Below are 23,044 nucleotides of genomic sequence, written 5' to 3' on the forward strand. Positions count from 1 at the left end.
GTTAGCTCAAATAGCCCCTTAAATGTTTCACTGGAGAGAAAGAAATGTGACTTGGGGAAGCTGGAGATGGAGCATTCAAGACAGGAGAGTGGGCCAAATAAGATGTCAGCTGATGAGGATGTCTGCTTGGAGAGGGCTGAGCAAAGCAGCACTTCTCCCTCCATCAGCCCATCCAGTGCCAGGCACAGTGTGGGCACCCTGGCGGGACAGGATGACACAGTCCCTGCCCATTTAGAGAACACTGGCTAGTGGGGAAATCAACAGCAAACAAATGCACAAACAAGGGCATTTGGGGCTGTGATAAGGACCTGTACAGGAAGTCCCCTGCGCGGCTGTGAGAGTGATAAAGAGCTACTGCAGGGCCTACAGTGGCAGGGAGATGAGAGAGGCTACCTACAAGGTGGTATTTGAAAAGCCTGAAGGAGGGCCGTCCAGCCTTGCAAAGTCTGGGAGGAAGACCATTCCAGGCATAAGGAACATCAGACAAAGAATTGGAAATGTTTGAGGAACAGAAAGGCAGCCTGTGTGGCTGGACAGGAGTAGGAGAGGCTACTACTCCTGTCTAGCAGTGTGGACTTGTCAGCTTCGTGGGAGCGGGGATGCCGTGCTGCAGAGGGCTCTGGGGTAGCATGCTCTCCCCTGTGGCTTATAAAGATCTCTGGCCGCTGGGGGGAGGCCAGCCCAGCTGGGAGGGAGGCTAGTCCGGTCGTCCAGAGTGGGGACGTAACAGTGGCTGGGCTTGGGCGGAGGCAGGTTGGGTGGGAGAAGTGCAGCATTACTGGTGGTTGAGGCAGAGGCATCAGTTAAGGGTGACCTCCCGGAGACTGGGAGGGGGTAGGTGAGTAGCTGGGCATGCTGGCAGAAGTTGAGGGTTCAGAGCCATGGGCCTGATTGAGACCACTGAGAATTAGGTAAGAGGTCTGGGGACAAGCCAGCAGAGAAGCTCAGGCAGCAGCTGTCATGGGCTGGAGAGCAGGAGTTGGGGGCAGCACAGTGATGGGAGAGGGGTCAGGGAGGGAGTCTGAGTGGGGACCTCAGTGGGGGTCCGGGTGGGGGAATCCAGGCTCCACCTACTGCTGTCTGTGGTGCTGCCGGCAGCTTGGCTCCAAAAATAAGGGCAGAACCTCTGCCCTCCAGGATCCAAGGCAAATCTCCAGCACAGTGGCCCAAAGGGGACAGATTTTGCCATGTTGTCACTAACCCGCTGACGACAGCCACCACCCTATTATTATTCTTTCTGATGAAGAGGAGAATTTAAAGGTCATGCTGGACACCAGCTTCCAAGTATCCCAGCCAGGACCAAAGCAGCCTCACTTAGCGCAGAAGGCATCCCTAAGCAGGGGGCACACTCCATCCTCCGCACCTCACTTGTTCCTTGTCACCGAGGCTCCTGTGACTTTGATGTGGTTGTGCCCTGTCCGTCATCTGCTCTCAGACCCAAGGTCCTGGCTGTGAACTTAAGGTGTGCCCCTTGTACCATGACATGTCACAGCAGCCTTTGCATTCTGTCTAACCTCCTGGGTATCATAGTTCACCCTCCCCATCACCAGCCTTGTTCTTACCTGGGTGGAGCTGGTGACCCAGAGGGGCCCTTCCTGCCCCATGTCTCTGGATTAGGCACTTGGGAAGAAGAGTGTCAGCCCTTTGCTGGCTGAGCTTGGCTCATGGATTCTGGAAACCATTGCAGACACACAGGCTGGGTGGGAGAAGGCGGAGAGCAAACCACAGGTGCTAACGGGACCACCCTTGCATCCATTTATGTCCAGCTTCCAAAACTGCCCAGGTGACATGCTGCTGGTTCTCAGCTCCCAGTCCCCAAGGTGGGCAGTCATCACTGAGGCCACTGGTGGTGGCCACCTGTGCCTTTGTGAGCAAATGCCTGCTTCCCTTTCTTTTCTCTGTGTCCCATCTCCTCCTCTCCTACTTCTCCTTTCCACTCCTCCCTGCCTAGTCTCAGGTTTCCTTCCCTTGGCCTGGGCAGTGGCCCTGCTTGTCGCTTTCTTGAGGACCTTCCACCCTGACCTGGGCTACATCCTCTGTCTGCCCCTGCTATGGAACCTTTACGAGCCATCCCAGCCTTGGTAGCCCATGTGCTGGGCCCCTGCCCAAAGATGTGTATATGACTGGTCAGTGCCCGGCTGGCATCTGCAGGCTGAGCCCTGGCCCTGCTCCCTGCAGAAGCAAGGCCCAAAAGTTTTCCGTTAGCTGCAGCCTAGCTGAGGCTGTCCTGAGGGAGCGGGGGACGGGGACGGGGACGGGGGAGGAGGAAGAGGGGCTGGGAGAAAGCTGCCCTTCCTGCGATGCCTGCTGATAATTGGCTCTCCAGAACCAGCTTGGGACACAAGGGCCAGCTGGGTCAGGAAGTGGTGTACAATGCTGCTCTTTCAGGGGGTACACTGCATGATCTTCAGTCCTGTACACTTGCAGGGAAATCTGGAGAACAGCCTGTTCTCAGAGGATCTTCTCTAACCTAGACCGGAGGTGAGAAATTGAGAGCCAAACTTCCCACCCTCTGCCCTGGGAGGGTCCCCCCAGGCATTGCCCACTTTGGAACCCAGATTTCCTTCAGAGAGTCTAGGGAGGAGGGGAAGAGAGCAGTTTCTCTCAAAAGACTATGAATGATGTATCCAGTACTCTTTAGAGGTGGGAGCACTGGGAAGCAATCAGTCCTTAATAAATCAGATGTAATGATTTCTTAAGAGACTACACCCTGCCTTAGCAACTATGGGTTCCCAAGGGAAAAAGACAGGGTCCCTGCCCTCCCAATTTTGATCCCAGTGGGGAGGTAAGACAGTATACTAAGTGTCAAGCATGACAAGAAATAGAAATTCAAAAAGAAGGAAGGAAGAAATTATTGGCCAGAGTGGCCTGGCAAGTCTAAAGGAAGGTAGAGTTTGGTCTGCGCTGGGAAGTTAGGGCGGAATTTGGAATGTAGAAAAAGTAGAAGAGCATGGGATGGGGGATGGCACTGCAGGCACGAAGTGCTACATTAACTAAGTACAGGAAACTTGACATCGTGGGGAACTTCTGCCCTGGAAACATTCTGGTGTCTGACCTGAGGGCCCTCGAGGACCCACAGCCTTTATGAGCCCAGAAGGCCTAGGCCCAGCCTGCCTCTGAGCACAGAAAGCCTTGGCACAGAAACAGGGCAGCAGGCCTGCAGCCATAGGCTGGACTCCCCCTTGGCACTTTTGTGTGGGGAGGCGCTGGTTGGAGAACTCCGGGCAAGTGAGCTAAAGGGAGTAGAAGCTCCCAGGAGCCTGCAGAGCAGGGTCCAGGGCTGTCCTCCAAGGGCAGGTGGGGCTTGTGGACATCTTGTAGCTGCTGGTTTGGAAAGAAACTTCGTTCTATGGCCCATTGCTAGGCTAGGCCCTGTCCAGTGTACTGGACTACATACTTGGGCCTCTGACTCTGAATGTCCACGCAGAAGTTGTTCCATACCTTCCTCCTCAGGGCACTGAAGAGGTAATCCTCAAACTCAGGAGGGTCGGAGGGGCGTTGCTATCAGGTCCCTCCCCTGCTCTGTAGCCTTCTGTGGATCCTTGATATCCAAAGCCCTCCATCATAGAGTCTGAAGAGGTAAAAGAACCTAAAGATTATCTAACCCAGCCTTTTTTACAATAACCCTAAGAGGTTATCATGCCTCTGGCTGTACACTTGTAATAAAGGGAATTCTCTCCTTCACAAGACAGCTTTAAGTTTGTCCAAAAAGAGCCTGTCTGTTCTTGTACCTGTTGCTCTAATTTTGATTCCTATTGTTACTCCGCCTTCCACATGACCACCCTTCACAATATCAATGCTCCTCTTTCGGTTTTCTTCAGGTCCATGTCCATCCCAATCCAGGTCATGCTCTTTTAGCAGTGGTCTAGTTGTCAGTTTCCCTCATGATATATAAAGCCTAAAACTGAATAGTGTTTTTACATATGAAATTGATTTGCATAGAGACTTGGAACCATCCCCTCCCTTATTCTGAACACTGTACTCCTTTTAATACATCCAGAGCTGAGACTTGCAAGTCTCATCAAGCATATCAGAGTTTTGCTTTTGTAATTTAACAGCTAAATAAAACACCTAAATCATGTTCACAAGTGCTGCTTGGAGTCATATCTCCCCTGTGCCAGTGACTTAGATCTAAATATAGGACATTTCCTTTATACCTACTAGATTGCATCTTGTGAAATTTAACCCATTTTTCCAGTCTGTGAAAAGGCATTTGGATCCTGATTCTGTCTTTGTGTTGTTGAGGGGTTGTGTCTGGTGCTGGGGTTGTGATTCAGAGCCTCAGCTGCAGAGCCTCTCTGCTGAGTCTGAGTCCTAGCGCTGCACTTGCTAGTGGAGTGGCCTTGGGCAAAGTATTTCACCTGTCTAAGCCTTGGTTTCCTCCTCTGTAAAATGGAGATGATTAATACTAATAGGCCCCTACTTGTAGGATGTAGTTATAAGACTTTAATGAGATAATCCCAAATGCTGTTTAGTAGGCACAGAGCCTGGTAGTAGGCACTCATTAGCTGCCATTATATTAATGATCACAGCCACTGCTACTGCTAGTTCATGTGCTTATTCTTTTAAAAATGACTCTTTCTCACCCCAAACCCTCCTGGCCCCATCCTTTGCTTACAGAGTCCCCTCAGTGTGAAACCCCCTGTCCTGGTTCAGAATCTCTGCAGCATCTTTGATGTTCCCTCTGCTGTGTCCTCTGTGACTGGGAGTTCCTACTGGCCAATCCTGTTGAAATTAACTTTACAGCCCCCCTTATACTGGGTTTTTGCCATTTTCACTTCCATCATTTTGGTTGAGGGCTTTATTCCCACACTTCTCTGCTATATAATAGCTTTGTCCTTCAACTCCAGGATCCATCCACCTCTCCTCTGCCTGGTACAGTGCTGCTAGACGGGTTCCCTCCAGCTGTTGTCCCTTGCTGCCCCTGAGAAGCCCACTGGCCTTCCACACCCAGCACCACCTCCCTTTCTGGCTTCATCTCCATTCCTCTCTTTATACGTACTGCCCTCCCACCACACCAGCTTGATGCTGCAGCCCTTTCTCTCTGGTGCTTTTCCCCCTGACATCCTCTGCATGCCCTCCATGACCCAGCCCCTGTGAGCCCCTCTACTGTCCAGAGCTCTTAGAGTATTTCACGGGCTGGGTTTGAAGACCTGGTTGACCAGGGTTGGATCTTAATAATATGACCTTGGACAAGTCACTTAGCCTTCTGTGCGATAATCCTAAATGCTCCCAAGTGTGTTTTGAGGCATAAATGAGAGAAGTAGATACGTGGCAGAGGAAGGCACCTGAATGGGTCACCCCTCCAGAGAGGTCTTCCCATAGCAGCAGCACAGTTTCAAGAGGTTCCTCCCTTCTTTCAACATTTAGAGCACAGAACATTTCCAATTTACAGCCAACACACACACACACAGGGTCTATATTTACAAACTTATAGTATATTCTTTTTTGTTGCTTAAGGGAATTTGAAGGTGTTTTTTGTTTTGCAGGCAAGACTCATGATGACTACAAAGCTTTTGTGGGCAATTGGTCAGTTGGTGTAAAAAAAATGCCCATGGAATAAATCTTAGTCCCACCCATCATGAGTCCTCCCACAAGGCCCTGAGTGGTTTCTAGCATTTCCGGCCATGTGGGTCTCTCCTTCCTCATGGCCCAGGCTACTGTCTCTTTCAAAGCACCCCCGAGCCTGACCACATCCAGTTCAGCCCCTTGCCAGAGTTGGTTCTTGTTGTCATTTTGCACTTTATGTCCCTTTCAGTTCCTTACAGGATGCAGGCAACCTTTAGGGGCTCTGCAAATGTGGACTTTGCCCAGAGGTGTCACTGCAGCCAGAACCCCATCATTGTCTTGGAGCCAGGGGAGAAACCGTTTAAACCACAATAACACACCTGAGGAAGTGGAGGCAAGATAGTGGCCTGGGAGAAGAAGTTGAGAACCCAGGTCCACACAAGGACTTGTGAGGGGGCAGCTGGCACTCCATAGGAGCTGGGCCCCTGTGGGACACAGGCACTGCCCGCTGGGAGATTTGGGGGGAATAAGCTTTTCACTTCTCTCTTGCAGCCTCTCTTACAAGAGATTCCTCCTTGACTGGTCTCACCTATGACGGGTGAAGGGAGCACAGAACATTTCCAATTTACAGCCAACACACACACACACTGGGAAGCAATCAGTCCTTAATAAATCAGATGTAATTTGCAGGGCGCAGTTCAGGGCAAGTTCTACCTGTGTCAGTCTCCTGGAGCTACCCTGGCAAACGAGCTCAAATTAGGTGGCTTAAAGCAACAGAAGTTTATTTGCTCACAGTTCTGGAGGCTGGAAGTCCAAAGTCAAGATGTTAGCAGGGCCGTCTACCTGTGAAGGCTCTGGGGGGGAATCTTTCCTCACCTCTTCCAGCTCTGGTGGCTACTGGCCATCCTTGCTGCCCCTTGGCTTGTAGATGTGTTGCCCTAACCTCTGCCTGTCTTCACTCAGCCATCTTCTCCCTGTGTGTCTGTGTCCCTGTGTCTTCACATGGCTGTCCTATAAGGACTAACTAGCTTTTGGATTTAGGGCCCACCCTTATCCAGTACAACCTCATTTTAACTAATTACAAAGACCATATTTCCAGATAAGATTATATTCACAGGTACAGGGAGATTTGAACTTGAAAATAGCTTTATGGGGGAGACACAGAGCCAGAGACACAACAAAGTTTAAAGAGATGAGTCTGGTAGAGAGAGGAAAAATGGTAGAGTAGACTTAAAAAACACACCCAAAAGTTATATAAACCATATATAAAAGAACATGTCTTGGCAAAGCCTAGAAATAACCTATTTTATGACATATATATACATACACATGAATGTGTATATGTATTTTGTCCAGATAAAGACTCAAATGTAAAAAACAAGCAGTTAAACATTTAGAAGAATATGTAAGAGTTTACAAGCATTAATCCAGGGGCAGGAGAAACCTTAAGTAAATGTAGACACTATAAAAGATGAGATGAACATACTTAACCACGTGAGGTCATCCACCATGAGAACATACTGTACTCCAAACTCACTGAGTCCAGGAAATGCAAACTGAAGTCTTGATGAGGTGTCCTGTACCCCTAAAACCAGCAACCTCATTTGAATCCTGATTAGAACAAACTGCAAGTTTTTTTGTTTTGACACAATAGGAACATGTGAACGCCTACCATTTGATGATTTTTAAGGAATTATTCTTAAAATTTTAGGTGTGATAATAGTATTATGGTTAGTTCTTAAAGAGTCCCCATTTTTCCCCTTAGAGGTTCATATTCAAGTATTTACTGGTAAAATGGTATTACATCTGGGATTTACTTCAGATGAGCCAGGGAGCCAGGGGGTCAGGGGGTCAGAGGCCAGTGGTACACAGCAAGGGTCAGCACAGTACAGGCACAGGCCGAATCCAGACCACACTGGTTTTGTAAATAAAGTTCCATTGGAATGCAGCCCTGCTCACTTGGTTATGTGTTCGACTAGTATCTCTGAGGCTACTTTTGCTCTCCAGCTGTAGAGTCGAACAGTTGCAATGGAGACCATATAGCCTACAAAACCTAAAATCTTTACAAACTGGCCCTTCGCAGAAAATGTTTGTGACCCCTTGTCCATAAGGAAGCATGTTTCACTACAAGTTAATAATGGTTGGCCGTGGGGACTATGTGAGGCCTTATTAGCCTAGTCTCCATATTTGTCTGTATTTGGACTTTTCCATAATAAAAAGTTTTTTAAAAACTGCTTTGATCCACCAATCCCAGTCCTAGGAATTATCCCTTGGAAATAAAAACATAACTTAATAAGGATTGAAGTATAAGAATGTTTACTAAAATAGTTTACAGTGGTATAAAAACTGATTGCCTACCAACACCAGAGTGCTTGGGTAAATCACATGTTGAAACTAGAGTTCTACCAGTCCGCTGGTAAATTATACTCTGAATTTTTCAGCTATTTTCAAGTGAGAAAGGCAAGATGTAGGAAATTGTGAACGTGACAATCCCACTTCTGTGGAACAGTGGTAGAATTAACATGCAGGTTGTGTTTGGGGGGGTGGGATGCATAGCAGGTTAACATGGGTTGGGATAGAATGACATCTTAACGGATGAGAAGGAAAGCAAACCAGAAGGAAAAGCCTTTTGTGCTTAAGCAACCTACCTGATGTGATCCCTTGATGTGTTTGTGCAAGTTGTATTCATATGTACACATGCTTTGCTAAGTTAAAAAGAGAATTAAGATTTTTGAAGCAACTGGGAAGCAGTGAATATATTTATTGCCTCTTGATCTATGTAAACACATAAAAGAGAATTTGGTTAGGAGTTGGAAAATGCCCATGAATGGGAAAACAAGAGACTGAAGTGACCACTGCTTGCCCAGGCCCCTAGGGAAGGCTCCGCGGAAGGGTCTACTGGAGAGAAAGTGGGGTAGCTAGATGGTCTTCGGGTCACAGCCCCTCCCCAATCTCAGTGGCTCTTCCTCCTGCTCCCGGAGAAATAACGTTTCCCTGGGGACTGAAAAGCATCCCTTTGTGTGGGCTTTAATTGCCATGCTGTTGTGCCAAGTGAATGAGTGGCAGGCAAGCACAGCAGCTGGGCACAGCTAATGCCAGGCGGCAAAGCCCACTGCCTTAGGACAGCCTGGGCAGCTGGCGTGGGAGCGCTGCCCACTTCTGCCCCCCGCCAGGGGCCCTGTACAGGGACAGTGGCATAGGGGTTTTGCGGTCCGGAGAGTGAGAAAAAGTGGAGGGGAGAGCAAGGGGCGGGGCGTCTGGGAGGGTCTCAGCCATTCTCAGAAGCTTATTCATCTCATCCTCCTTTCCCCTCTCCCGCTCTTGTTTTTCAGACTGTCAGCATCAATAAGGCCATTAATACGCAGGAAGTGGCTGTAAAGGAAAAACACGCCAGAAATATCCTTTTAGATGTTGCTTGGAAGACCAACCCTGGTTGGGGGTGTCAATTCGTGGGGACGGAGGTCCGGGTGAGGCATCCCTGCTCATCTGCAGGGAGGGGACTCCCACACTAGCCAGGCCCTGCAGGGTCTGAGCAGTGTCGGTGATAGCACCTGGCCTCCCTCTGAGACCACAGCTGATCAGGGTGGAAGGGACCAAAGTGGCCACCCGGTCCCAACCACCCTTCTGGCACTTCCGCTTTTCAGAACTGCACAGTCATCTGAGGTTACTTTGCTTGGAGATGCTTCCTTAGGGCAGAGGAGGGATTTTCACCTGTGTCATCACAGCGCTCCAGGCCCTACACTTTACTCACAGGGCCACACTCCTTGGAGACTTGATCATCTTCACTTCTCTGAGCACAAAAGCAAAACAAAGATGCAGTGGTTGACCTTAATGCTGACAAGGGGCTCAACCATGGACATAAGGTCTACCTGTATGAGCCAGTTGCCCCTAAGCCAAAGGGGAGAAGACAACACCCGGCTGGATCAGGGAACAGATGACTTGGTTCCACCCCCCACCCCCACGCCAAGTTAGCAGAGGCACTGGGCAACCCCATCATGGATCTCTGGCTTTGGAGAGACACACAGGCAGCACTTACACTGATGGATCCCCTGGGATCTCCTCTTGCGGTATGGAGTCCAGGAGCTGCAGGGCCGAAGGAGAGGCTGCCAGTTTGGGGGCCTGTATCTCTGTGTGTGCAGGGCCAGTGCAGGGCGCAGTTCAGGGCAAGTGGAGGCTGGGCTTCTGCCTGGCACGGCCCACCCCTTCTTATGTGTGCTCCACAGCCAGTCAGGTCTTGAAGCCATTCCTCCTCCGCCCTGGAGGAGACCCTGTGGGCTAGGTGACCAGAGAAGCTTGGCATTGCTGGCGTTATGCCCTAACACATCAGGCCTTGGGAAACATCACTAAGTACGCAGACTGTTCTTCATGGGAGGGAAGACAGCCCGTGTCTAGCAGGAAGATGCTCTGGTTGGAATTAGGGCTTTACTGCAGGGTGGGAGCTATAGAACCCCTCCCAGGTATCCCAGAAACCCAGCTGGATAGTGAGCCTACCTAGATCTTGCCCTTTTCATTCCAGAAAGGCACAATCCCCTTGCTTCTCTGAGTCAAGCATTCCTTGTAAGTGGCCCAGCTATTTTCTCAGAGGGAGTTACCCAGTCCTGAGCCCTCCCTGCTAATACCAATTGCTCTGCCGTGAGATACAAAGTAGGAGAGAGACAGTTGTCAAGGGCCACTGTGCTCCTCTGGATGGGGGATTGGCCCAGAGAGGACCAGGGCTGTAGCAGCAGGGGCCACATCATACCCTTCCAGGGACGAGGGAAGGGACACCGGAGGAAGATTCCAGGGGCCACCCCTGGAGCTCTCTTGCTTACCCTGGGACCTTGAGTGGGCCCACTGGGGGCCTCTGTGAGCCTTAGTTCCCTTGTCTGTCAAATGAAAGAGTTGGCCAAAAAAGATCTCAAAGGTCCAACATTGTGTAAGTCTCTCTGCTTCACAATTTCTAAATGGTAGACAAATGTTGAAAAGAAAAACTGCGTATAGTAGAATTTTAAAGCCTACTTTTAAATATCGCCAAACATTTATTCTTAATTGATTCTTTTCGAGAGCATCAACTACTCATTACCGACTGAATAGCATTTGGAAGCCTGGGGACAGTGTGATTTTTCTTTCTATCCTTGAGTGCTTTTTATAATGTCTGACACCTAATGAGTGCATTAAAATGCTTATAAAAAAAGGAAGAAAGGTCTTCCTTGCCTCTTTCAAAGTCAGGATGCCCAGACAACTGAAGCTTCTGCTTCAGTAGACCACTCTCAGGTAAAAAGCAACCACGATCAGCCAGGAGGCATGGGCATGGAGGCGGGTAGGGAGCTACCCATCTCTCCTCTTGGCTTCCTTCTGGTCCAAGAGGGCTCTGCTCTAGCTGAAACCATAAGTTATTTCAGAAGTCATTCTAAGACCAAAAACAGATTTTAGCTTCCAGATGCAAAAGTCTGTTTTCGAGCCTGTCCTTTAAAAATTCAAGACTCAGTCTAGGGAAGGAACTTCATGAAACTTCCTGGCTCAGAAGTAAAACAACATGTGTTCAGGTTGAGTCCTGTAGTTTCTGAGCCTTGTGGCAAGTCTTCCTCTCCTGAATGGCACCAGGCTTATCTGAGCCTTATAAAGAAGCCTCAAGTTCCGGGAAAGAGTTGGACTTAGTGGTGCCCAGTTACTGGGTATGTGAGGCCTGCTTAAGCAAACAATTGCAAAAGAAATCCTCTGCTCACCCCAGAAAGGGCTCACTAATGACAGGTCTGGAAGGCTAAGTTACAAGGGAGGCCAGGTAGACATTTATTACACATAAACCATGGCAGGTGGTCTGCAGCTGGTGGGTGTGTTTGGAAGTGGCCCCAGCATTCCACTTACAGGGAATTTAAGGTGTTGGAAGAAGAAAGTCTCCCTAAACTGAAGCCAGGAAGGTTTATAGAAGGGGTGTGGTATATGATTTAATATAAGTTTTGGAAAAGATATTTTAAACACAGACTGCAGCTTTCAGTGTAAGAGCAAAGTGCCTCAATGGAGAGAGGTCAGGTGCTGCCCAGAGAGGAGCCAGGGTTGTCAGCCAGCCACCATGTGGGGTCCCCAACAGGGACCAGGACCCTTGATGAAGGGCTGAAGCATGCTTTTGCTTTTCAATAATGCATAAGAAAGAACGTCGAGACAGTATAATGTGTTATTACAATGGCAGCTATAATTACTCCCCCAGAGGCCCAGCACAAACCCGGCATACCCAGAGGAAGGGCAGAACCTCTCTGCCTCAGCAAAACCCTAATTCCAGCCAGAGCATCTTCCTGTTAAAGGCAAACCAGGACCCCTGCTGGCCCAGAGTGCACTTGTGCAAATTAGAAAAAGGCAACCCTCCCAAAAGACACTGCCATCTCTGGGGAGATTGTCTAATAAAATAGATTTTATTAGAACAATACCCTTTATTGACATCTGCCTCCACATTGCTAGGATAAGTGTACAGATCTGTGGTGTCTTAGCTATGAGCAGGACCCCTGTACTCAGAACACCTGCATGACAGTCAGCAGTGACCTTCTCGTCCCAGGGACTACCTGCCTCAGGCAGGGCCATGTCTTTGTTTTCCATGACCACCCTTCACCATGCATTCTGGGCACCCACCATGAGAAAGGGGCACAGACCTTCTGGTCCGTTGTCAACCGACTGCCCCTCTCTAGCAATGCTGTGCTCTGCTGGAAGTTCTGCCATGTGTTCCACAAACTCCTCCGAGATGGACACCCAAACGTGAGTTCCTGGGACTGCGGGGGATGCCAGGGACCCATGGGGAGAGCATGATTGCCTGGGTCACAAGGGGGGAGGGTGGCAGCTGCCCCCTTCTGGCCTTCTGGTTCCCTGATTACAGCTGGTTTGTCTCCACTCAGCCTCTGTGCCCAATCCAGACCCATTTTCACTGTCCTCTCGTCTCCTTGCTCTAAGCCAATCTCTTTCCTCTCCAGGTGCTGAAGGACTCTCTGCGATTCAAGAATGAACTGAGTGACATGAGCAGAATGTGGGTGAGTGGAGAGGCACCCAGGGCCCCCCCTGCGCCTCTGCGGAACCCACAAAACAAGGACTTCTGGAGTGGAATGAATTTATCTCTTTGAATTTGTTTAGGATTTCTCTCTCAAGCATCACAGAGGGTCAAGGATCCTCCCCACCCCCAGTAGTACCATGATACCCAGTCTTACTCTAGGGCCCTGGAAGCTGTAGGGAAGTTCTAGGGCCTGAAAGTGTCTCCCTGTAATGGAGCCTCATGTCACAGCACTCTCCAGGCTTTTGGGTTCTATGTCACATTGTCACAATTTCTGTGTCTTTGTTTCCACTGACCCCATTGGGGTCATAGTACATTAAGAACTAGCAATCCTGATTCTTAATGCCCCTGCCTTTTCTTTCCTGTCTAGGGATTTTCAATGCTTTAGGATGAGGGAGGAGATAGGTGGCATTATCAGAGTCAATTGAAAAGAATGTTTTCATTTTATATGCACTAAAATCCCTCTAGATTCTGATATCCAAGGGTATGTGTGTAGACAGTGGGTAATCTGCATTTTGAAGGATCTCCCTGGTTGATTCTGATATCCTTTGTTCCCATTTGGTGAGGACTACTACTTTAGCTGTTTCCTTCAAATTCTTACCTGTATCTGTCTGCATTCACAAAATGTCAGCAATTATGTAACCCAACCTGCCCATTACAGTTGAGAAATAGAGGCCCAGAGAGGGAAGCAGCTTTTCTTAAGTCACAAGGCTTGTTAACTAGAGCAAAGCTGAAAGTGTTCCCCAAACCTCCCAAGGCATGCTTAGAGCTTTCTAGTATATGCCTAAATATGGCAAACTTGTTTCTTTTTCCTTTTTGTTAGAAAACAGTGTGTCCTTTTCTATCCTTTTACTTTTGAATTTTCTGTATTCTTATGTCTTAGAAAAATCACATATAAATAGCATTTAGTTGGATTTTGTTTTTGTTTTTCAAGATGGCAGTCTTTGTCTTTTAACTGTACATTTACTCCATTTACATTTATTATAATGCATGATGTTTACATTTATACTGTAACATCTTATGTTTTGCTATTTTTTCCTTCTGTTCCTCTCTCTCTCATTTATTCTTTTGCATTGATTGGGTATTTTTTTCATATTCCATTATTCCTTCATTACTAGTTGGAAGATTTTTTAAAAACTCTGGTTTTGTTTTTTTATTTTTTGGTGTGTTACCTAATAAGGACAAAATGCATGCTTATCAAATTCATATCTTTATCTGTTCCTGTATAACACAAAGAACTTTGAATAGTTCACCTCCATTTACTCCCTCTCAGCTTGTATGTTATTGTTGACATGTATTTTAATTTTGTGTTTTTCTTTTTAGACCCTGTAAGATATTTTAATTTTTCTATTCTGTGCTATTCATTTCTTCTTATACTTAGATCTTCCATCAGTGAGCCATGTTCTTTCTACCTGAGTTATTTCCTTTACAACTTCTGTTAGTGAGAGTCTGCTGGTGGCAAGCAGCCGTTGTTACCTGCTTGAGAATGTCTTTATTTCACTTCACCCTCCTTCTTGAAAAATACTTTCTCTGGGTTTAGAATTCTGGGGCGGCAGTTACTCTGTCAGCCCATGAAAAATATTATTCAAGATACCCTTCCACTGACTTCTGGCTTCTATCATTTTCATGAAGTCAGCTGTTATACTTGCCATTGTTCCTTTGAAGCTAATCTGTTTCTTCCTCTGGTCATTTAAAAAATCTCACTGTGTGTCTGGGTGTGAATTTATTTGGGATTCTTTGGATTTAAATTTGTGGGTTAATAATCAGTTGTGAAAAATTCTCTCTTCAACTGTTGCCTTTGCTCCATTCAGTCTTTTCCTCTGAGACTGATTATGTAACTTTCTCACTCCGTCCCCCATGTCTTTAAAGTGCTGTTCCATTTCTTTCCTACCTGTTTGTCTCCATACTGCATTCTGGATAATTTCAGCAGGCCTAGCTTTTGTTTCATTTGTTCCCCGTTTAGGTGGGTCTAATCTGTTTTTAAACCTCTTCATATGGTTTTCAGTTTTAGTCTTGTTTTCATTACTTGAAGATCTTTTTTTTTTTAATCTCCCTGATGTTATTTATAATTTACTATGCCCTGCATATATTTTGAAGTAGTCTCTACTTATTTAAATATATTAAACAGTGATTTCATACACCACTTTTTATACTCCTATTATCTAAAGTCCTTAAAGATCTGTTTATGCCATCTGTTGTTTTTGATGAGTTTTGCTCATGCTGTGTAATTTCTTCTTGTGCTTAAGTTATTTTTTTTACTGTGAGCTACTCGCTTGCCTTGGAATATTATTTGTGGAAATTCTTTGAAGTCTGTAATGAAGACAGGTTCCTCCTGAGAGAATTGGCATTCGTTTCCATTGAGATCACTCTCAATTAAATTCTCAGCTTAAGGTTTTTCTGAATTACGGGAAGATTCCCTTGAGGACCGGCTCATGGGTCCAATTCCCAGCAGCAGTTTTCCCTCCCATGGATCACAGTAATGGTCTGAAATGGTAGGTTTTTCTTAAATTTCCTCAGGGAGGACATATGTAGGAGCTCTTGTTTCTTATTCTCTTGTTAGTTCATTAAAATATTCTAAAATTATTTTAACCAATATTTGTGTAGTTTTTAATAGGAAGGTCAACCCAGGTACCTAGCCTGACTTGTTATCCAAAATGAAATTCCTTTAGGTCTTTCTTCCTAGGTAGTTCTAACTCTCCTGTTTGACTAAGTTTTTGGAAGTTAGAAACCTTTTTACTTTTTTCAAAAAATGAAGACCTTTTTTTTTAGAGCCATTTTAGTTTCATAGTTGAGTAGAAAGTACAGAGGTTTACCATGTACTCCCGGCCTCCACACATGCACAGTTTCCCCTGTTACCAACACCACCCCCGACCACCACCACCAGAGCAGTACATTTGTTAACAGTTGAACCTACATTGATATATCATAATCACCCAAAGTCCATAGTTTATATTACAGTTCACTCATGTGGTTGTGTATTCTTTGGGTTTGGACAAATGTTACAGTGATTCATATCTATCATTTATGGTGTCATACAGAATATTTTCATTGACTGAAAAATTCTCTGTGCTCTGAGTATTCAAACCTGCACCCGTACAACCTCTGGCAACCACTGACCTTTTTACTGTCCCCATAGCTTTCCCTTTTCCAGAGTATCATATAGTTGGAATCAAACAGAATATAGCCTTTTCACATTCACTTCTTTCACTTGTTAATATGCATTTAAGATTCCTCTTCATGGCTTGATAGCTCATTTACTCTTAGGCTGAATAACATTCCATTATTTGGATGGACCACAGTTCATTTATCCATCCACCTACTGAAGGACATCTCAGTTACTTCAAGTTTTGGCAATTACGAATAAAACAGCTTTAAATATCTGTGTGCAGGTTTTTGTTTGAACCTAAGTTTTCAACTCCCTTGTATAAAAAGGGGGTGCCCTTGCTGAGTTGTATGGTGTACACATACTTAGTTTTGTAGGAAACTAGCAAACTGTCTTCCAATGTGGCTGTACCAGTTTTAATTCCCTCTAACAGTGAATGAGAGTTCCTATTGCTCCACATCCTCACCAGCGTTTGTTGCTGTCAGTGTTCTGGATTTTGTTCATTTTAATAGGTGTTTAGTGATATCTCATTGTTTTAATTTGCCTTTCCCTGGTGACGTATGGTGCAGCACATCTTTTCATGTGCTTATTTGCCCTCTTCTTTGTATATCTTCTTTGATGAGGCATCTGTTAAGGTCTTTGGCTTGTTTTCTAATCAGGTTGTTTTCTTACTGTTGAGTTTTAAGAGTACTTTGTATGTTTTGGAAAACAGTCCTTTATCAGAAGTGTCCACAGATATTTTCTCCCACCCGCGGCTTATCTTCTCATTCTCTTGACATTGACTTCTGCAGAGCAGAAGTTTTTCAGTGAAGTCTGGCTTATTGATTATTTCTTTCATGGATCGTGCCTCTGGTGTTGTATCTAAAAAGTCATCTCCATTCCTAAGGTTACCTAGGTTTTCTCCTATGTTGTTTTCTAGGAGTTTTATAGCTTTATGTTTCACATTTAGGTCTGTGATCCATTCATCTTGTGCTTTTTGATCCTTGTGCACTTTCACATGAATTATAGTTGTGTTTGATGATCATATTTTTGCTTTTTCTACTTTTCACTACTTTCTAATTTTAATATAATGTACAAGTATAATGTAAAAATAAAGAGGATTTTTCATAGAAAATAAATATATTGTGAAATACTGTCATCTCTAGCATTGCTATTTTTCAACTCCTCTGATTACCTAATTCCCTCTGGTGCTTTTGGAGACATTTTCCAATGGGGTTCCTTTCCTCTAGAGGATATAGAGGTACTTAAAAGAAAACATCAAAATCAGAATGCAGGTGGGAACCATGACTCTTCAGCATAAGAGTTCTTTGTGCCCCATTTCCCTCCTGGGTTGCACATAACTGGATGTTGTGAGCATCACTGCTGAATCCTGGCTTCCTCCCAGGCACCCAGGATATGACGGCTGCATGGGTGGACCCCAGGGGAAGGCTTCTTCACCATCTAGGATTGGTCCCATTTCAGACCCCATCGCATATAGAATTCTATACATGCTTTTAGTCTGGTTTAGTCCATTTGGAGGAAGTGTTTGCCCTCCTGTTCTTAGAGAGACAGAAGGAAAGAAATAGCCTAGGGTGAGAGACGTAAAATTCTTAAATAAGAAGCTCTGTCCAGAATTTACCCAAAGGAAGTTCTTATTGTACACAAGATTATACTATAAGAATGTCCATTGAGAAATAGTTTATAATACAAACACTTGCCTACAGCTAACACAACAGTAGAGAAGTCAGGTTGGTGAATTACAGTATCTACACAATGTACTGGGCAGTCATTAAAAATAATGATACAGAAGAAATTTAAGAAGATAGAAAAAACTAGTATATTAAGTAAAAGAGTAAAGATTCCATTTTATAGTTTAAGATAAAGGTGAAGCACAGAGGATTTTAGGCCAGTGAAACTACTCTGCATGATACTGTTGTGGTAGATATGCGTCATTATACATTTGTCAAACCCATAGAATGTACAACACCAAGAGTGAACCCAAATATTCAGTTTACTTGGGGGTAATAATGATGTGTCAAAGTAGGTTCATCAGCTGTAACCATATTCCATTCTAGTATAGGGGAGGCTGTGTGTAGGTATACGGGCAGGGGCATAGAGGAAATTTCTGTATATCTGTTCAGTTTCGCTGTGAACCTAAAAACAACTCAAAAAAATAAAGTCTGTTTAAATTGAAAAAAATAAAATAACTTTTGCACCCCAAAATGTTAGCCATGATTACTCCTGGTGTTTAGATTAAGGGTGATGTGTTTGTGTATGTCCTTTTCTATATTTAACAAGTTTTCATATTCATAATCAGAAAAAAATACATTCTTTGAAAGAGAAATCCTGGCTGGAGGCCTCTGAGCCCAAATATTCTGCCTGCTGACACCTGCTTCCTTTCTTCTTCTTGAAAGGGCCACCTGAGTGAGGGATATGGACAGCTGTGTAGCATCTACCTCAAGCTTCTGAGGACAAAGATGGAATACCACACCAAAGTGAGTCTTCACCAGCGACTCGGCTGCCCCAGGAGCCCCTCAGCTCCTCCGTGGGCCCAATTGTCAGGCCTTTCCAGGAATGAGGCCGCTGGGCCCCATGGGCGGTGTTCGTACCGTATCCCAGCTGTGAGAGGAAAACGTGTCACAGGACAGCCACACCCAGGCTCCTGGGAGGTGACATGGGGACCAGGATCTTAGCCCACATCGTACAATCCTTCTCTTCCCCGTTTTGCAAATAGAGGAACCTTACTAGGTACCTTATGAAAATATTTCAGAAGCACTGACTTCACTCTTAGTAAGAACGATTCCTTCCATTTGTATAACGAGTTTCCACACAGAACCTTCTAATCAACATATGGCTTTAGTCAGTATTTCTTATGTACCTCATGCAAGTAAAACTGTGTTCTGGGTACCAAGGGGCATATAAGAATGAGTAAAAAAGGTTGGGTGGCGGCACGGAAAGGGCTGTACAACACGGAGAAGACAAGTAGTGACTCTATAGCATCTTACTACGCTAATGGACAGAAACTGTAATGGGGTATATGGGGGGGACTTGGTAATGGGGGGTGTCTAGTAAACATAATGTTCCTCATGAAATTGTAGATTAATGATACCAAAATAAATAAAAATAAAAATAAAATAATAATAAGTAAAAATAAAAAGAATGAGTAAAAAGGGTCTGCTCTGAAGAGTCTACAGATTCACTGGGGAGAGAAGGCCTGCATACTTGCAGTAGCCGTGTAATAGTGCAAAGCTGTTATGTGTGCCAGAGACATTCTGAAATGATGGAGGCTTATGGGTCCAAAGGGGGATTATGAAAGAAGCGGGCTTGAGGGAGACTGTGAGGGAGGGTGTGGTGCGACAGGTGGTCAGGAGGCATGGCATGCTGGTGGGGAGGAAGAGCCTGAACTGAGGAGCTGGCAGTGGAAGTGGAGGAGGGAGGAGAGTAAGAGAAATAACAGATTTTAGTGTCTTTCATCTCTATTGTCTTTTACATACTTGAGAGTAGCTTCAGTTCACTGAAAGCATCCTAGTCTGTTAAACCTTTTCTGTACATTCAATCCTCACAACAGCCCAGTAAAGTAGGTATTACTATATCCTAAGAAAATGAAACTTGGAGAGGGCCTCTGTCCCTTGCTTGAGTCACATGCACGGTGGTGGCGAGGTGGGGACTGGACCCAGGCCCCTGGGACACTAGCACCTGTGCTGAGCCCTGGCCCTCCCTGTGTCCCTCGTTGTCATTAAGTGCCTGCTACGGGCCTGAACTTGGGTTCTGAAGAGAGAAACGTGCGTAGCCTTTGCCCCTGCCTTCAAGAGTCAGTTTGTTTGGGAGACAGAAGAGAGACGTGCACAGTGAGGACGAGGCTTGGGGGAAGCAGAAGGCAGCACAAAAGCACGTAATGGGGCATCCGGCCCAGACCCAGGCGTGGGCATTCTTCTTCATGAGGTCTTGGCACCAGTCAGGGCTTCCCCGCAGCCTGGCAAGCATCCAAGAGAATGAAGTACGAGTGCCTACATTTATGTGACGAGCCTCAGAGGTCACAGCACGCCCTCCACTGCCCCGTACGGGCTGGGGTGGTCACAGAGGTCCCACGATTGAAAGGGAGGCCCAGAAACCACACCACTCAAGTTGGAGCGTCCAAGGCATGTTGTGAAGAGAGTGTATTCAGTGGAATATGCTGCTCGGAAATACCGTCTGCCCCACAATTCACAGCCCTCCCTCCTGCACGTACACTCACCCCCTAAGGCCCCAGTGTGCCGCATGGTGGGTCCAGGGGATGGAGTAGGGCAGATGATAGGCATTACAGGAGAGGGTCAGCTGGAGACATAGGGCTTGAGGCCCAGGATAATTTGGCATTCATGTGGAACTAGCCATAGATCTATGTTAGTGTGAGGAGCAGGCAGGGTGGAGGGCGGCAGGCAACTGGGCAGGTACGTGAGGCTGTCCCCGTCACAGAACACGGGAGTGCATGAGGCCGTCCTGGTTACAGGGTTGGGGTGTGGGAGGCTGTCCCCATCACAGAACACAGGGGTGCATGAGGCTCTCCCGGTCACAGAACATGGGGGTGCATGAGGCTGTCCCAGTCACAGAACATGGGGGTTCATGAGGCCATCCTGGTCACAGGGTGGGGGTGCATGAGGCTGTCCGGTCACAGAACATGGGGGTTCATGAGGCCATCCTGGTCACAGGGTGGGGGTGCATGAGGCCATCCCGGTCACGGAACACGGTGGGTCTATGAGGCTGTCCCAGTCACAGAACACGGGGGTGCATGAGGCCATCCCTGTCACAGAACACAGGGGTGCATGAGGCCATCCTGGTCACAGTAGGATGTGTGGACTTTAGGAGAGCCAGGCTGTCAGTGTAGAAGCCTGTGGGAGGCAGAATCAGGACAGTTGTCCCTGGGACAGAGAAGGGGTGGGACTTCCTGAAGCCTAGGAGGAGAGGGAGGAGAAAGAGGGGCGGATGATAGCTGAAGGAAGAGGTGGAGCCCATGGGAAAGACATGGCGCCAGGAAGGGGCAGGAGAGGGAGGCAGAGTGGGGCCACTGGCGCTCTGGGCTGTGGGCTCTGAAAGGACAGGTATGCGTCTTCTTGTGCCCAGTGTGTTGCCCACATCTAGCCCAGAACAGGTGCTCAATCAAGATTTTTTGGATGAGAGCCAGAATAAACCAGACTAGATATGGTTTGAGTAGCACGCGTGGAGGGGCTCGTCCTGAGTCAGGAAAGAGGCCAGCCCTTCCTCCTGTGAAACTGGAGGACAGCTGGGTACGTTTCAAGCGTGGAAGGGAGCGGGAAGCCGGCTGCCGAGGGAGTTGCCAAGGAGGTAGGAAGGCAGGCACGAGCTGAGGGTGCCAACCTGGGAGCCGTCACCAGGTTCGAGAGGGACCGGTAACTGGAAAGGGGAACCCATTCAAGCAAGGACAGTTAAGGGTGCTATCACTGGAAAGCATGATTTAATGGTGATGCCAGTTGTAAGTCCTTCTCCAGGGACATTGGCAGCTGGTTCTGGGCACCAAGAATGTGACAAAGATCCGGCTCACCACGATTAACTGCAGCAGGTGGGAAACAAGGCAACAAGAAAGGCAAGGGCATGGGAGAAGGGGGCCAGGTTCCCAGTGCCCCGACTGAATGGGGAAGTCAGCACGGCTAGCAGGGGGCTGTGCAGGACCTGGCAGGCTATGAGACTCGCAGGAGGGGGTGGCCTGTGGGCAGGAGAGGGTTGCCAGGGCAGAGGGCCAGCGTTACAGCCATGGAGTGGAGGATTTCTGTCTTCAGAGTGTAAAGAATTCACCCTGGGATTTAGAGCCCTCCTGATGGATTGGCTGCCCACCTCTCTGCCCCCTCCACCTCTACCTTGGCCACATGTTCCATCCGCTCCAGGCAAGCCACACTAAGGAAAAGATGGAACAGATTCTCAACAGTGATTGACAACACAAAATAATTTCTCATGACTTTGGGGATGTGTAATGTAATGTGTTTTCCTATCTTCAAGTTTATTTTACTAATTACGTTTTGCTCAAACTAATTTGAGAATGGGTTTTGCCTTCCCTGAACTCACAGCACAGCTTTGGTGGATGGCCTGAGGGTAGCAGCAAGCCTGGGCAGGATTCTGAACACACTGAGGATGCCCAGATGGGGTACTTCCTGCGTCTGGCGGAGGGGTTGAGGGCCCACTGCCCACTCACTGGGTCTTGTCCCACCACCAGAGATAGTCTTTAGAAGTGTCCCAGTGCACACACACATGGTCAGGGAGGAGCCCTCTCCCGGGTCCCAGGGGTGGTATGGAGCCTTGACCTCTGGTGATGGGTAGTGGATGTTCTTTGCTGTGAACCAATCAAGGCGTCTGTGTGTGAGGGTGTGTGCATGGACATCTCCCTGGGAAGAGCACAGGCATCCACACAGCAGAATTCAGCCTGCAGCTTCCCAGGCTCAGTGTATAGATGGCTTGCTTGGTGCTTGTTTAATTAGGCTGCATAGAGAGCTCCCGTGAGGTGCCTGTTGTGATGTCCTGCCTCTGCCTTCCTTCCAGAATCCCAGGTTCCCAAGCAACCTCCAGATGAGTGACCGGCAGCTAGATGATGCTGGAGAGAGTGATGTTAACAACTTGTAAGTGGCTGTCCTTATGCATGGACACGGTGGGAACAAAAGCATTTGTAGATGCCATCACTTCTGGTTAGGGTCCCAGAGGACCTGGTGGCAGGGGCAGGGGTGGGGGCTAAAGTCCCTGGGTGACTTAGCCTCAGGACCACTTACTGCTGGTGCCTCTCCCCTAGAACCCTTCCAAGCTGTGTCACACTCCGGGGTTCTCTTCTCTGCTCCCCGCTGCCCTCCTAGCCCAGCGTGGCACCTGCCCTCTGTCCTGTTGAATTCGCCTTGCTTAATCTTCAAATGGCCTCAATACCCACTTAGGTGGATGCTAAAAATTGGAGCTGGACGCTCCAATGTGAGTGAGTGTGTGAGCGTGTGCACATCTTCATGTGTGCATGCATGCACATGTGCATTTAGGGCAAAAAGCAGCACAGTTTGAGGCAGGTGGAGCACTGGCCTCAGGCTGTCAAGTATAAGCTGTCTTTTCTCTTGTGCCCAGTTTCCAGTTAACAGTGGAGATGTTCGACTACCTAGAGTGTGAACTTAACCTCTTCCAAACTGGTGAGTCTCCCTCTCATCTGGGCCAGGGTTGCATGGGAATTTCCTGATTCCCAGCCTTGTTCCCTGCTTGGATCAGCAGGCCCAGCCCCTCCCTCCATGTGCAGCACAGGGCCAAGAAAATGGAGATATCTACCTCCTGTCTCTGTTCTCTCCATCCCTCATGCAAGGAGGGGCTGAAGCCCAGGCCTCCAATATCCCAAAGACACATCCCGCCTCTGACAGCCTTCAGGCTGTGGCCCCAGTGCTGGGCTGCCACTCAGGGTGCTTTCTGCTCAGGGGGGCTGCTGTCTGCTGGTTGGT

The 23,044-nt window shown here is 47.4% G+C and overlaps 1 protein-coding gene across 7 annotated transcripts in view; it reads left to right on the forward strand.

Moving 5' to 3' along the window:
* HIP1 (huntingtin interacting protein 1) overlaps positions 1-23,044 on the forward strand; it is a 164,603-nt gene that overhangs the window by 98,972 nt on the left and 42,587 nt on the right. For all 7 annotated transcript variants that reach the window (XR_012122198.1, XM_017654511.3, XM_073215185.1 and 4 more), the window contains 6 exons: positions 8,841-8,904; positions 12,089-12,231; positions 12,444-12,500; positions 18,014-18,094; positions 22,125-22,201; positions 22,683-22,744. Coding sequence is in view for 6 of the 7 variants with exons in the window: in XM_017654511.3 (XP_017510000.3) it covers positions 8,841-8,904; positions 12,089-12,231; positions 12,444-12,500; positions 18,014-18,094; positions 22,125-22,201; positions 22,683-22,744 (484 nt within the window). In the remaining variant the exon portion in view is untranslated. The remainder of the gene's footprint in view (positions 1-8,840; positions 8,905-12,088; positions 12,232-12,443; positions 12,501-18,013; positions 18,095-22,124; positions 22,202-22,682; positions 22,745-23,044) is intronic.

The sequence above is a fragment of the Manis javanica genome, chromosome 10 (genome assembly GCF_040802235.1).
Source record: "Manis javanica isolate MJ-LG chromosome 10, MJ_LKY, whole genome shotgun sequence".
In the NCBI taxonomy this organism is placed as follows: Eukaryota; Metazoa; Chordata; class Mammalia; order Pholidota; family Manidae; genus Manis; species Manis javanica.